This window comes from Motacilla alba, chromosome 18 (assembly GCF_015832195.1).
Source record: "Motacilla alba alba isolate MOTALB_02 chromosome 18, Motacilla_alba_V1.0_pri, whole genome shotgun sequence".
In the NCBI taxonomy this organism is placed as follows: domain Eukaryota; kingdom Metazoa; phylum Chordata; class Aves; order Passeriformes; family Motacillidae; genus Motacilla; species Motacilla alba.
The window spans coordinates 602,262-616,668 of NC_052033.1; the positions used below are offsets into that span (position 1 = coordinate 602,262).

A 14,407-nucleotide genomic window follows, 5' to 3' on the forward strand; every position below is an offset into this window, starting at 1 on the left:
CCTTAACAAGACAATTCTGTCAACAATATTTCGTCTTTCTAAGAGAGCGCTTAGAGCTTATTAGCTGCTCTCTGCTTCGAGGACTAAATCTCCTTTCTTTTTGCTTAAGTTTGAAAGTACCCAGAGATGAAACATCAGATAACACCCTTTCTTAAGACAATTTGTAGGTGTTTAGCGGCGCCGGTGCCGGTGCGGGCGGTGCGGCCCCGCTCCGGGCCGGCAGCGGGCGCGCTTGGCCCCGCGGCGGCGGCTGACGGGGCCCGCGCGGACGTGGCCGCGGAAGTGGGTGGCGGGGCCGGGCCGCGCCAAGCCGGGACGGGACGGGCGGGCTGGGCTGGGCTGGGCTGTGCTGAGCTGTGCTGAGCCGCTCCGAACCGAACCGAGCCGCGCCGCCTCCCCGTGCCAAGCCGCATCTCCCTTGGGCAGCCGCCGACGGAGCCATGTCGCGGGGCAGCGGGAAGGGGCTCAGCCTGAAGGACAAGCTGGACGGGAACGAGCTGGACCTAAGCCTCTGCGACCTGAATGAGGTGCCGGTGCGGGAGTTGGTGAGTCTCTGGCCGTAGGACCCCCCCCCCCGCCCCACCTCCCCCGGCGGGGGTGGGGACCGGCTCCCGGTCCCCGGGAAAGGGCAGCGTAGGGGAGCCGGATGTGCTGGGGACTTATGACCTGGTCTGCAGGTATTTAAAGCAGTGAGGTTGTGTGTCCCCCGGGCCCGGCAGCCGCTAGTTACTGCTGTCCTGGGATAAGAACCTTTTTGGACGCAGAGATGGATCCGGAGATGACGTGACCTCGGAGCAGCCACGGGGGATAGATAGACTGACGCGGGGGAAACCGCAGAGGCCGAAGCAGAACAGTTGTCAGAGGGGGTCGGGTGAACGTCCATGTTCATTCAGTGCCTTATTTGTCTTTCAGGCTGCTCTTCCGAAAGCTACTGTCTTGGATTTGTCCTGTAACAACCTCATTTCCTTGCCGGTAAGGCGCTAGAGAGCCTCCGTGGGGATGAGTCTACTGGGAAATATTTGCAAAGATAGCTAGTGCTTCAGTAGAGGCTCACCAGGCACTGTGGAACTGGCACTTTCGTTGCCCTGGGGTGGCTGAATGACTCAGTTCTCAGTGACAGGTCAGTGCTGGCAGTGGATTTGGCTGAGGCAGGAGAGAGTACAGGGTTGTACTGTGTGAAGATTGCAATACATTCCTTCCAGAGCATCCCCAAGTCAATACAGAGGAGTTCCATCAGCAGTGGAGACTTGGGTTTGTTCCTGTCATATTGTCATCCATAACCTTCTCGGTCTGTCTTATCTGTCCCACTGTGTCTCATCTCCATCTTCCAAGACAAAGGAGGAGAGTGATTTTCCTCCATCACAGTCCTGTAGTAAGTCAAGGATTTGTGCCTGATGTGAGGTGCAGGCTGTCTCCATGTACTTTCCATTTAGGTTTTTCCATAAAGGTGCTGACCAGCTTTCTCTGGGTTTTCTTTGTTTGGGTTTCAGTCAGACTTCTGCAGTTTGATGCATCTGGTGAAACTGGATTTGAGTAAAAATCGGTTGCAACAGCTGCCCTTGGACTTTGGCCGCCTGGTCAATCTGCAGCACTTGGACCTCCTGAACAACCGCTTGGTCACCCTGCCAGTCAGCTTTGCACAGCTCAAGGTAAAACTGTTTGCTGGGCAGTTACGTAAAGCTTTGGGATGCAGCCCAGGGTCTTGTGATCCTGCTCAAGTTGATTTCTCTGGTAAAGCATCCATCCTGCTGACTACCCATTCCAAAATTCAGCTGGGTCTGCACCGCAGCTCAGTGAAAATCCTCTCAGTCTATTGAAAAGATCTGTGCTCATCTTCTGTACCTGTTTCATTAATGTGAAAACTAAGCAGTTCTTTGCTTCTGCTTTGGATCTCTTAAATAATTCCAAGACTGTTGTGCGTTTTTGCAGAACCTGAAGTGGCTGGATCTGAAGGACAATCCCCTGGATCCTGTCCTGGCTAAAGTGGCAGGAGACTGTCTGGATGAGAAGCAGTGTAAGCAGGCTGCTGTCAAGGTAAGGAGTCTAGTTTTATTCTAATTTATTTTTTTCCTTTCATGGCTTTGCCAGTGATTCTTCCTCTGTTTGCTTAGCAAGCTGGGCAGCTGCTGCAGGAGCCTGAAGTTTCTTCAAGGAGTGAGGTGCAGGTCCACTGCACCGACTCCCCTGCTGTGCCTGTGGAGAGCAAACACCTGGCTGAGGAGGATGCTTCTCCATTCGTGGAGTTAAGAGAGGATTAAATGCTGGTTTGCCAAGAAAGTAGAGGCATAATCAGACATAGTAATCCATGCCTGTGCTGATAGTACAAAAACCTCTGGAGAAGTTCTGGCAAACATAAATAGAAATGTTCTGTGATCCTCTGTATCACTGAGCACCAGTTTGCCATGTTTGTTTTTAATGGGAAGATTTGTTTTTTAACAGAGAGTCACATAAGTTGTGAGTTCTTTTCAGAGCCGTAGCTGTAGGGATAGGTGAGGGTTGGGGGTCAGCCCCAGCTGCCTGTTGTCAGCCACACTCCATCTGTTCTGAACTGACTGTGCCACTAGGCTTCTGCACAGCCCTCAGGTTGTTTTCTTGACTATTTAAGGTACTGCAGCACATGAAAGCAATCCAGTCTGAGCAAGATCGACAACGGCAGCGGAAACTCCAGGCAGAGAGAGGTAGGGACAAAGAGCCCCATGTGCTGTCTGCTGAGGACTGCTCTTGATCTGTCTACCATACCTAAACATTCTGATCACCATCTAATAAACTGCCATCTAACACATACTTGTGGCCACCCAAACCCAAAGTACTCAGGAAATAGTAGGGTAAAAGGGCTGGATGGAGAAATATAGCAGGGGGGTAGTGTATGTGATTTCTTGGCCTGAGGAATAGTTATATCTCTAGAAGGAATGTGCTATAGGTTACCTATAAAATGTGAACGAAAAGCACAGCAAAATGCAAGGTATGTAATACTAAATAAAATTATAAAAAAGAGGATAGTTGTTTAATTGATTTCTTCATTCCAGTTGGGATAATAAGGATATAAGGAAAATTACAGTGACAACCCTTTACATAAAAGGGAAAAACTTGCTGTTAATCCCCAGAAATGGAGAAGAAGCGTGAAGCAGAACAGCGAGCAAAGGAGGCTCTGGAGAGAGAACTGCGGAAGCGAGAGAAGGCAGAGGAAAAGGAGCGCAGAAGGCGGGAGTACGATGCTCAGAAAGCTGCAAAACAGGAGATGGAAAAGAAAACTAAAAAGGAAACAGTGCACACCCGAAGTAAGTAGTGTCCATTTTGGGTGGGATTGTGTCAGGTTTCATTGTCATCAGATTGTGATGCTGCAGAATTGCTTTCATGCAGCCCAGGTACTGGGAGACTGGGAGACCGTGGGAGAGGGTAGGGTGGAACTTATAGGAGTTCTGATAAACTCTGCTGCTGTGCCCTTTTCCCCTTTCCTTGTGTTCCCACGAACTGTGGAGCTACAAGTAATGAAGTTCTCCAGCTGTTCCTAATGAGAACTTCCCTCCACTCATTTTTTTCTTAAATCTACTGAGCTACATTTGCATAATCAGATCTTGTGCAACACAGAGGTGCTTTACACCTCCTTCACTGCTGCCTGTGAAACTGGATCTGAAACTTTTCATCCTAAGCAGTTACATCCTGCACATCTACTTATTTATCAGAGCTAAGTGATGAAAATTCACACCAAAAGCCAACTGCAGCAGAGGATTAAGTATCTTACCTGAACAGTTTGTTTATGAGCATAGCCTATTATAGTTGATTAATTCCTCACATTCTGTCCTGTTCACGTTCCCATTGCAGAGCCGGCCTCCAGCTCCCGTCCCCCTCAGCTCCCCCGGCACAAGCCCTCGTGGTCACGGTCAGTGCTGAGAGTCCTGCTCTTTGTGCTGTTCTGCATCCTCTGTACTCTGGCTGCCTGCAAGCTGACAGAGCTGCAGCATCAACCTCTGTGCGTCAGCGTGAACACCCTCTACGAGGACGTGGTGGCTGCTCTGCAGAACCACAAAACCCTGCAGAACATGCTACAGCACAACTCGCACCAGTGATTGTCCTGGATGGACACTTGCTTCATCAGCATCTCCTTCCACCATCTACGCAGCCAGAATTCCTATGGAATTGTGTTCTGATGAAACTGCTTTGAACCAGTCAGCGTTGGTTTGCTGGTCCACTCCACAGAGCAGAGCTATTGTTCAAACTGTCTTTGTTGTGCATGTCTCTCAGTCGGCCTGTAACTCCCATTATTTGTGCACATTAACCTAAACTTGTTACTTACTACTCCTTGCCTCCAAGTTGTGTCCCCCAGGATTGTGAGGTACAGAAAACTGACAGTCTGTAGGAATGGGAACAAGTAGCCCTCACATCATCTGGGTGAGACAGCTGCAGCTCTGAGCTAGAGGTGAAAGGTTTTTAATACATATCCATTCCTTGCTCTCATTTCTGTTTGTGCTAAAAATGGTGGTATGGCTGTATGGGAATAATACACTAAGGCCCCACTCCAGGACCAATTACAGGCATGTAGGATGGCTGTGCGTCCCTGTGTTGGAGCAAAGAGGCTGATGTGCTATTGAAAGAAGCTGAAAATTTTCAATACAACAGTTTTCACAGCAATTTGTCTGAACTGGATGTTTATGTTGTTAACATAGATTTCTTTTTAATTAGGCCTTTTAGGAACAGCCACAAATGATTTCCAAGTACATGGGAATGATTCCTGCCTGCTGCAGCTGCAGAAGCAGCACTGGGTGGCACTGTGGGAGTACTGCTGGCAGGAAAGGGGAAGCCTCGGGGCTGGGGAAAGGCTGGGAGGTTTGGTGGTTTGCATCTCAAGAGGAAAACTCACCTCTGCAATGGTCTGTGAATTATTTAGAATTTCCTTAAAATTATTTAAAATAATTCATTTTAAAATTTCCTTAACTCCCATCAAGCAGAAGTTTTTAATATCCTTAAGAGCTTTGTGAGTTCTTAAAATGAAGTGCAAGTTTCAGAGAATATCTGTGCTACAGCCACTGAGACATTCTACACTGGTCTTTAGAATCGTTCCCTCTTCTCATACCTGGGATTATTGCTGCCAGGAGCAGTGCTATGGGGAAACCATCACAGCAGCAAACCCTCATTTTTCTGTAACTTGATGATAAGATTGTGGTTCCCTAAATATCACACAGGAGAGAGCAGCAGCACAAATGTCAGATTAAAGGAAGGAAGGGGTGCCTCTGCCTTAGGAGGGTGCATATTTTCAAAGCTTCCTTCAAACACCTTTAAGCTTTGGATTGGGTGTCTAACTCACCCCATTCTTTAAAATATCCTTACTCTCTATCCAGAAATATTCAGGAAAATTACAAACAGCATCTAAGCAATGTTTCCTCCATGCAGTCCTTCCTGCCAACATCCAGATGAGTGTTGCATAGGTTGGCGAGCATGGGCTTACACAATTTATAGATTCAGGTCAGCAGCACTTCTGGTCAGGCCAGGGCTCCAGCTGGATGCCTGGAATAAGCAGGGTAGGCAGGGGTTTTTGCACTGGAGGCAGCAGGGTTCCAAAGAGTTAATTCTACACATGGGATGCAGTTTAATTCTCAGCAATGCTGTTACAAAAACCCTCAACTGTCCTTGTGTGCACACAAGTGCTGAAGGCTGCGCGGACAGGCCGTGGTCCCCAATCTAATTAAAAGGAAGCTTTTTCTGCCAACTGTTTAGACCTCATAATTCCAGCACATATAATCAGATTTCAAGACCTTCTCTAGATTAAGCCGTCTGGAGACTGAATCAGAGCACTCTAAACTTGTATCTGAAAATTAGTCTTATTCATTCCCATCTGCTACAGCGGAACAATGAGAGGCTGTTTTGTGAGGTAAAGTTCTTTCACCTCACAAGAGTAGGTGCTGGGGGGCAGCACCATGTTGCTCTAGCTTCAGGATTTGTCCCAAAGGAGGGAGAAGGTAAGTCCTTGCAGTTCAGGAGAGCAACAGGAAATATTCCTTTCAACAGAGGACATACCTGTCTATATTCAAGACACCATGTTAAGAAGCAAGGGTTATTCTTCAAAATTATTTATTTTATAGAAAGACAAATAAAACAGTACTATAAGCTGTGTGCAACTCATGTGCTTAAGGAAGATGTTCACCATCTTTCTTGTGTAAACTCCTGCTATTCAGCAACTTTATCCAACTTTTTTCCTGCTACAATAAAGTCTAAATGTGTTTCAAGTTTTTAAACAAGGATCAATGAGTGTTATCTAAGCACTTCTTCACAGAAGAAAACTGAAAACTTGACCAGACAAATGGTAAAAACCCTTATTCCCTGGAGCTACCCAGTGAAATCCAAAACTGAACATTTAACTGAACAAACAGTACAACCATTTTTCCCTGTGCTACCCAGTAAAATCCAAACAGAGGTCGGGATCGTGGGAAGTCATCTGCAGATAGATGCGTCGGGATAGTTCCGGCCCAATGCGCCGGGAGGTGGCCGTCACACCCTCCCCACGGTGCACAGGAATATTGGCCAGCATGTTCTCCCGCTCCTGGTCCGAGGAGCATTTCTCATAGGCCTAAAAGCAACACAAAGGCAACAATGGGATCACCCACTTGCATCCATTGCTCAAAAAACCAACAAAGCTATGCACCTGTACCTGCTCTGCCCTTCCACAATGTCCACTCATTTTTCACTTGGTCTCTGCCCAAGCCCCATCTGTAAGCTTGGAGAGTGAAGCCAGTGCTGCTCCCTCAGTGGGAAGCCAGAACAAGGCATGCCAAGGAATCGGTTCCTTTGCTAACTTACTGAACTGCTCATGCAGAATCACTGTTTCTAATTTAATACTGATTAAATTACTTCTTCCACTCCCTGCATGAGCTAGCTGCCTGCACACAGTGCTGGGTATCCCTGAGGCATCCTCACCTGGATCAGAAGCTGAGGAGAAGGGTAGGCAGACACGATAGCCTCAGCCATCTCAGAGCTGACACGGTTAAACTGCTGTATCTGCCTCTTCCAAACTTTCAAGAGACCCTTTCCAGAAGGATCCACCTTTACCCCTCTGCAACAGTCCTTCTCCAAGTAGAAAGAGAGCCCTGTGTTCTCTCGCTCTCGCCTAGGGAGAACAAGGAATGAGGAAGCAAATGAGACAATGAGGCTGTGAAGAAAATCCTGTCCCTGCCATCTGTTGTCACAGAGCCAGAGCACCATCCCTCACTTGAGCTGTCAGAGACACAACTGGCATGAGGAAACATGAATACTTTGACCCTGTTTTCTTTACATGCACTACCAATTTTTTTAAGACCCAGATTGCTCCAGAAAAAGAAACAATCCCTTACTCAACAGCAATCCTGACACAAGCCAACTTGCAGATAAAGTGGTAAACAAGAATTCACCTTCTGGCTGTCAACCATAACAAAACACTTTTAGATGTCATTTTTAATGACAGCTCATCTCTTGTCATGGCTGACATGAAAATCCAGCAGCTGCTGTGATAGGAATGCCAGGATTGCGTGAGACTGCGCAAGATGCTTTCTTAGCTATCACTGTGCAACAAGCTGCTGTCCTCCCTTATCAATGGAAAGAGTCAAGTGGTTCATTCTCAAGCATGTCTCTTCATTACCCATTGAAGAAGAAAAGCTGGCACTCTAAGAGCCAAGCCTACTCCCATTCCTTTCCCACTCCAAAAATCTGGCTCAGAACAAGAGCTCTACTTGATGTCAAGGCTCCAGTGTGAAACCTGAAGGTGGTGAGGCACCAGTACAAATTGCCCAAAGAAGTTGAAGATACTCAAAGAAGTTGTGGATACCCCATCCATGGAAGCGTTCAATGCCAGGTTAGATGGAGCACTAAGCAACCCAGTGTAGTGGAAGGTGTCCCTGCCCATGGGAGGGAGCTGGATTAGATGATCTTTAAGGTCCCTTCCAACCCAAACCAGCCTGTGACTATGAAAACAGGGTCTGTCCTGACCCCTCAGTGAGCAGGACATCAATTTCAAGAACAAGTCCTGTGTTGAAGGAGCTGCAAGAGCAGATGCTCTGTCACCTGCACATTTAAGAACCATTATACCCTGTGTTATACCTGCTATTCCTTCCCAGTAGCTTTAAGTGCAGCCTCTCCAAAGGTAGGACCAAACCTCCTCTGCTTACTCACTTGTATGGTGCCTCAGCCACAGCTTTTGTGAACATAGTGGCATATTCCCCAAGCTCCTCATTGCTCTCAAAAATGCTGATTTGGACTTGTGTGCTCAGCTGCAGATCCACCAGGGCCTGTATCACCATTGGGAACAACAAATGGCACAATCAGTCTTGTTGCATCAAATTCCATATTTGTCTGAAGCAGAGAAGTGTCACAAACGTCCTGCTGTAAGACAAGAACCTTCACTCTCTCTCCATTTTGGGAACAGTTAACTTAAGACACTATTTAGGGGCAGTCTGTCTCCTGACAGTTAGTATCACCTTGGTATCCTCTGAGCTGCCTGAGCTCCTCTGTGGCTCTTGTTACGAACAGGCCACCACCAGTGGGCTTTGCCAATGGGCCATGAAGGGCAAGAGGTGCTACGACAGCCATCAGTATCAGGTGAATGAGACACATCAGTCTGTGTGGGAACAGGTACATGACTGAGCACTGGGGAGCTGAACCCAAAGAGCTCTGTCCATAGACTGATGAACAAAGGAATAATGAAAGCCACGTACTCCCATCCACCAAACTATGTGACTGGGTCATATGTTCAGATACTGGGAGACAACAGATGATGGTTCATTGTGTTTTAAAAGCACTCACTTCTTTCACATCCATTCTGGATAAGTCCAAGCTAGAATCCTTAACTTCCTTTTTTCTCCTTTCTCCCCGTTTCTCTTGATTCCCACTTGCTGCTGTCTGTCGCAGCCTTTGTTTTGGCTGAACTTGGAGAGACCTAAAAAGAGTAAAGTAAGACTGGGGTGACAGTCTGGATGGACCTTTGCTTCTGTTTCTGTATAAAAAGTGGTGGAGCAGTTCTGGGAATACCTCTTATACTCCAGTCTTTGCTAGAAGGAATTAACATAAACACCTATGGCATTTTTCAAGGCCAGAGAAAACACAGAAACATTTGGAGGGAAGAAGTCTGACCTGAAATAATTTTCCACTCCAACTACTGCCAGAGCCAGAATTCTCCCAGGCATTTTCTCCATCATATGAGCTACATAGCTCTGCAGGGTCTCCTTCTGCCTTTCTGCACAGCCATCAGCATTCTACAAAGATGAATGGGAAAAATAAGGAGTTAAACCATTTTGAGGTATATAGAGGAGCACAGCAAATTATTGCCCTGGTTGTAGGTCTGCAGATAAGTCCGTTCACCCTTGCTCTTCGGGGCAAGCAGGAAATAATTGATCCCATTTAAAGTTAGAGCAGAAAGAAGGAAAAACAAAATAAACCCACTTGATGTAACAATGTAACTCTTAAGAGGAATGTGTCAAAAATTTTAACTAGCGAAGAAAGCTTGTCAGAACTTTACATTATACAGCCCATTAATGGCTACTATACCCAGATTTCTGTTTCAGTGAAACCCCGCATTCCTCCCACACCAAAACCTTCCTGCCTCTAAGAGGGATGGCAAAACACTGGTTTTACATCAAGGCATGTTCAGGAGAACAAAAGTCATAAGCATTCTCACTTGCTTGTAGCTGTGAGCCATGGACAAAAACTCCTCCAAGCCAAGCAGAACCAGAACATTTGGTTCCTCTGTCCATTCATCTCCTCCTCCCATCTGTTCAGATATGAAAACAAACAGGCCACCGTCTGTTTAGAATTCACTCAGACTCCCACTCAGATCTCTGAGCAGGGAAATTAGAGGGTGTTCACTTGGGTTGCTAAATAATTACTAATGACTGCAAAAAAAACATGAGGAAAAGGACGAGATTATAATTTTTTTTCTCACATACCTGTGACGTCACTGTCTTTCTCCTCCAGGTGATGCTGCAGGGAACAGTGTGGTTCTCAAACACACAGGAATAATTGGCAGCCTGCAAAGCACTAAGGATCTGCTCGCCACCTTCTACCTGTAAGATGACTGAAATCGATGCACGGGTCAGGCCTCCAGACAGAGGAGACAACAGTCAGTACAAGGCAGCTGCAGGCTGTGAGGACAACTACCTGGATCTAGCACCACTGTTATGTATTTCTGGCACTCTCCGGGCCGCTGAGCTTTCAGCATCTTGGCAACGGCTCTCTTCCTCTCTTTCTCCTCCTCCTGCTTCCTCCTCTTTGCTTCTTGCTCCTTCCTTCTCTGCCACGCATTCTGGCAGATTGCCTCCCGTTGCTTCTGACTGTATTGTCGCTTCTTGAGAGGGAGCGATGTTTCTGGCCTTTCTTTGCTTACCGGGGAACTACTAGGCCTGTCAGAGTCGACTGACAAGGAGCACAAGGAGGATCTCTCAACACTGCGCGTAGCATTCTCACTATCACAAGCTGCTTCTCCAGATGGCGTCAGGTCTTGCCGAAGCCCTTCGCTTCCAGAAGCCATCAGGTCACCACTAGCACAAAGCCCAGATGCCTCTCCTTTATCACGAGCGCCCAGGTTGAAAGGCTCAGGCTCCGCTCCCACCCTCATCTTGACCTTCTCGTGCAAAGGGACGACGTCCACCCCCTCTTCGCTCTCGCTGCTCACTATCTTAACAACCTCTGCCACTTCAGGCTCAGGAGATGGCGACCGCGGGCGGCTCGGCTCGCCGAGGCATGGGGCCGGCTGCAGCAGGTAGGCGAAAGAGGGCAGGCTCTCCTCCTCGCTGCTCTCAGACCCCGACTCGCTCTCCGCCATCTCCCCCCACTCCTCAGGGGCACCTCTTTCCCTGAGGGGAAAGCCCGCGCCGGGCGCTGGTTGGCCCGGAGGCGCGTGCAGTGGGCGGCGATTGGCCCGAACGCTAGCGAGGGCCCGCCCTCGGACCAATTGCCGCTCATCGCGCGCGCGTGCGCTTCGCCTTCCCAGCGGGCAGAGGCAGGCGAAGCAGCGCCATCAAGATGGCGGCGCTGGGACGGCTGTGTGAGTTAGGCCTGTGTCAGCTCATTACACTTTGAGGGGTCGGGAGCGGCGGTCTGGCCTTAGAGCGGGAGGGATGAGCTCGGGAGAAGGTGCCCCAGGGAGGTCACCCCGCGGACGTCGCGCCCCCGGTGGGACGTCACCACTGACAGCGCGAGGCCGAGGCTTCCGCCTTTGCCTGGAGCTGAGGCGGAGCTGTGGTGATAGCGATGGGCGGGTTTCTGTATGTGAAACTGTAACTAATTTTTGTCTTTGTCCAATTTCCTGTAAATCGTCAAGTCTCGGAGGCTTTAATTTACTTAATGGGTCATGTCCTGAAATTAATGGAGTTTTGTACTCTTTCCTCAACAGTATTTCTTAGAATTATGGACAGGTTTGGGTTGGAAGGAACCTTAAAGGTCATCTTGTTCCAATTCCCTGTCATGGGCAGAGATGCCTTCCATTAGACCAGGTTGTAGTAAGCCCCATCCAGCCTGTGCTTGAACATTTCCAGTGGTGGGACATTTCCAGCACTGAGTATCTGTGATGATTTTATTGAGTTAAACTAGTGGTTTTGCTCAGGTTATGGAAAGAAGATAACCATTGTTCTGCACTAACCTGCTGCTTAACGGGCTAAATAGAGGGATTCAGAAAAATTAGGTTTCTCTCCTACCTGCATAAGGGGTGGTACTGAAGAGATTTTTAAGATAATGATGACTTGGGTTGGGAGGGAGTTTAAAGATCACCCAGTTCCTACCCCCTGCCATGGGACACCTTTTACTAGACCAGGTTGCTCCAAGCCCTGTTAACCTGGCCTTAAACTGGGAGGATTAATGAAAAAAATTGTGCTCCAGACTCCCTTTTTGCCACTCCCAGGGCACTGTATTCCTTCTTAGAGCCTTTAATCATAGAATTACAGAATTATTAAGGTTGGAAAATATCTCCAGTGCCAGCAAGTCCAACCTTTTTACTCCTTCTGGATACACCTCAGACTGTTTCTGGCTGGTCATAGATGTTTATATATTTTCCAGACTTGGAGTGTGCTCATCTGTTAGATTTCAGGATGTAACTGTGTAAGTAAGTGCCATTTGGTCAAAGGGTAAACTGAAATCACAACCCATCTTTTCTCAAAGCGCTGTAAGAGCAATCCACAGCAACCAATGACATCTGTGCTGCATTTTACAAGAATGAAAAAGGAATTTGTGCACACGATTTAATATGGTTGCTGACAGTTTTATTCTTACCTGGGCAGCAGCAGCACTTGAGATGTGGCCTTTTTTCAAGGAACATAGGCCATTTTAATCTAATTTATCTTGGAAGTACTTTTTGTTTCTCCCAGGGCTTTCCTTGGCCTTTAATTTTAAAGCCTGTCTTCCTTTACATCTGATAGAAGGAATTACGTATGATAGTTTTTCCAGCTGATGTTGTTCTTTCTCCTAACCTAGTTCTAACCACTCACCATACAAGCCTGGTTGCTGTCCGATGGGCTTCTAAGAAAAGTGGGGGCAGCTCGAAAAACCTAGGTGGCCGCAGCCCGGGGAAACGCTATGGGTTCAAAAAAGTCGAAGGTAGGTCTGAGTATCTTATTTGCATTTCACTGGGTTCTTCACAGCTTCTCTCCCCTGATATGTGTCAATTGTTGAGTGTTTCAGGAGGAGGTGGGCAGGGCACTTTTCCAGGAGAAAGAAGGGGAGGATCAGTGAAACCTCATGATCAAGGGTTGTTGGTGGGAGGGCATGGTGAGTCAGCTCCCCCCACCATGAGCCCGCCGGCTGCCAGCCAAAATTACCTACAGAAAATGTACTTTGGTTCTAACTTTGCCTCTCCAGAGAGCCCAGGAGGAGGGAACACTGTGAGACACCTCATAACTGCACTGCACTTTCCCCCCACACTGGGTGGAAAAACTGAGCATTTCCAGTGTTTACAAAGGAGAGAATTACAAAGCTTAGCAGAAGCCAAAGTGCAGATTCTTGCAGTTGAGTGCTTAATAATTACTAGCTTTGCTGATGGAAACATATCAATGTAAATGTAATAAAACAAATGCCTTCAGCAGCCAGAAAATGCCTTGTACCCTAGAAGCAATCCTTTCAGAGATTTGACTTTTTGCCATGGTCTATCCATTGCCCTTTTATTTCCTGCTAACAGCATTTTTGTTCAGATGCTTTTAACATTTGAAGTAATTTTTCCTTAGAAAATGCCTACAGAAAGCTGGGATTTGTAAGTCCTGGAATCATTTGTGTCCTGCCAGGGCTCTGGAAGCTCTTTCTCTGCAGTCTGACTGTCACTCTGTTGCAGGTGCATTTGTCCACGCAGGAAACATTTTGGCTACGCAGCGGTTGATCCGCTGGCATCCCGGCGCTCACGTAAGGCCTTTTCTCTCTCTTTGGTTCTCAGACAACAGCAGTCTCCCCCAGAGTCCCACACTCACTGCCTCCTCTCTTTCAGTCTCATTCTTAATGCTCATCCCTGTGTTCTGTGATATTAGTCACAGAGCCTGCTCAGAGCCTCACCTGTGTTCATGGGACTCAGGGAAGCTCTGCAAGTAATTGATATCCCAGAACACTTCTGTGACCTGACTGGGCACTTGTGCTTCGGGGTGAAATGGGTGTCTCATGTCTCATACTGAGCACCATTGCAAACTGGTTGCTGGAAGCAAGTTGTGTGGTTTCATTTTAAAAAATAAAGCAACAGATGCTGTTGAAACCAGGATATCAAACAAGGCAGACCAGTGATCAGATCTGCTTTAGTTGTGGATGTCCAGCCTCTCCTTTCTAATGCTCTTTATCCTCTCCCAGGTGGGGATGGGCCGTAACAAGACACTCTATGCCCTGGAGGATGGGATTGTGAGATACACCAAAGAGGTCTATGTGCCCCCACCCCGCAGCAGTGAGAGCAGGGATGTGATCTGCCAGCTGCCCAAAGGAGCAATCCTTTATAAAACTTTTATCAGTGTTGTCCCTACCACAGAGGTAGGAAGCTTCAAACTCGTCACCATGCTGTGAACCTGCTGTGTCATGTGGGCACAGATAGAAAGGACAGAGCACTACAGCTATACTGGCATCTGAGGACAAGAGTGGCTCTGAAGATACCATTTTAGGATTTGGTTTTGTTCCTGAAGTGCTTGTGCTCTGTGTTCAGGCACTGAGATCACCTGCTGGCATTTTTATGAGTGTTTAATAAATGCTGTGGGGCAGCTGAAGGTCTTGGCTGCTCATGTAATGTGTTACCATGGTCATGTATCTGGAGAGCCTGGTGCCATTGGATGAATTACCTCTACAATCATTCTTGTGTCAGTACTTGTCCTGCTAATAATTCCCTCTATTTTTGCTCATTTTTAGTCATTACTGTTCTATTTGTACCTTAATTCACAATACAACAGAACAGATCCTTTTCCACATGCACCTATGCTGTGTACCCAGAAGCTGGATT

At 47.5% G+C, this 14,407-nt stretch overlaps 3 protein-coding genes across 4 annotated transcripts; 2 read left to right on the forward strand and 1 right to left on the reverse strand.

Annotated features, from left to right (window-relative positions):
• The first annotated feature begins 252 nt into the window (after positions 1-252).
• On the forward strand, positions 253-4,629 carry LRRC59 (leucine rich repeat containing 59). Its single transcript, XM_038157301.1, has 7 exons — positions 253-545; positions 913-972; positions 1,491-1,649; positions 1,930-2,034; positions 2,606-2,678; positions 3,105-3,278; positions 3,823-4,629. The coding sequence occupies exons 1-7, from the start codon at positions 441-443 to the stop codon at positions 4,065-4,067; spliced, it is 921 nt and encodes a 306-aa protein (XP_038013229.1). The 5' UTR covers positions 253-440; the 3' UTR covers positions 4,068-4,629.
• A 318-nt stretch (positions 4,630-4,947) lies between these two features.
• Positions 4,948-10,917, reverse strand: EME1 (essential meiotic structure-specific endonuclease 1). Of its 2 annotated transcripts, XM_038157299.1 has the most exons (8): positions 10,117-10,917; positions 9,906-10,033; positions 9,638-9,730; positions 9,094-9,215; positions 8,767-8,899; positions 8,137-8,252; positions 6,910-7,099; positions 4,948-6,562 (listed from the first exon to the last, which is right to left on the reverse strand). In XM_038157299.1, exons 1-8 carry the CDS (start codon positions 10,778-10,780, stop codon positions 6,386-6,388), a joined length of 1,623 nt encoding a protein of 540 aa, XP_038013227.1. In that variant the 5' UTR covers positions 10,781-10,917; the 3' UTR covers positions 4,948-6,385. The 2 variants fall into 2 exon arrangements, with proteins under 2 accessions (XP_038013227.1, XP_038013228.1); XM_038157300.1 differs by lacking the exon at positions 9,638-9,730.
• MRPL27 (mitochondrial ribosomal protein L27) lies at positions 10,913-14,204 on the forward strand. The gene is made up of 4 exons (XM_038157303.1): positions 10,913-11,002; positions 12,424-12,546; positions 13,274-13,341; positions 13,774-14,204. The coding sequence occupies exons 1-4, from the start codon at positions 10,981-10,983 to the stop codon at positions 13,978-13,980; spliced, it is 420 nt and encodes a 139-aa protein (XP_038013231.1). The 5' UTR covers positions 10,913-10,980; the 3' UTR covers positions 13,981-14,204.
• Positions 14,205-14,407: the final 203 nt, after the last annotated feature.

Excerpts from the sequence above, each read along its gene's own strand:
- LRRC59 (XM_038157301.1), top strand. The coding sequence starts at position 441 with ATGTCGCGGGGCAGCGGGAAGGGGCTCAGCCTGAAGGACAAGCTGGAC. Across the intron at positions 973-1,490 it reads ACAACCTCATTTCCTTGCCG|TCAGACTTCTGCAGTTTGAT; the intron begins GTAAGGCGCTAG and ends TTTGGGTTTCAG. Across the intron at positions 1,650-1,929 it reads TCAGCTTTGCACAGCTCAAG|AACCTGAAGTGGCTGGATCT; the intron begins GTAAAACTGTTT and ends GCGTTTTTGCAG.
- MRPL27 (XM_038157303.1), top strand. The coding sequence starts at position 10,981 with ATGGCGGCGCTGGGACGGCTGT. Across the intron at positions 12,547-13,273 it reads TGGGTTCAAAAAAGTCGAAG|GTGCATTTGTCCACGCAGGA; the intron begins GTAGGTCTGAGT and ends ACTCTGTTGCAG. Across the intron at positions 13,342-13,773 it reads GCTGGCATCCCGGCGCTCAC|GTGGGGATGGGCCGTAACAA; the intron begins GTAAGGCCTTTT and ends ATCCTCTCCCAG.
- EME1 (XM_038157299.1), bottom strand. The coding sequence starts at position 10,780 with ATGGCGGAGAGCGAGTCGGGGTCTGAGAGCAGCGAGGAGGAGAGCCTG. Across the intron at positions 9,731-9,905 it reads GAAAGACAGTGACGTCACAG|ATGGGAGGAGGAGATGAATG; the intron begins GTATGTGAGAAA and ends ATATCTGAACAG. Across the intron at positions 8,900-9,093 it reads GGAGTGGAAAATTATTTCAG|GTCTCTCCAAGTTCAGCCAA; the intron begins GTCAGACTTCTT and ends TACTCTTTTTAG.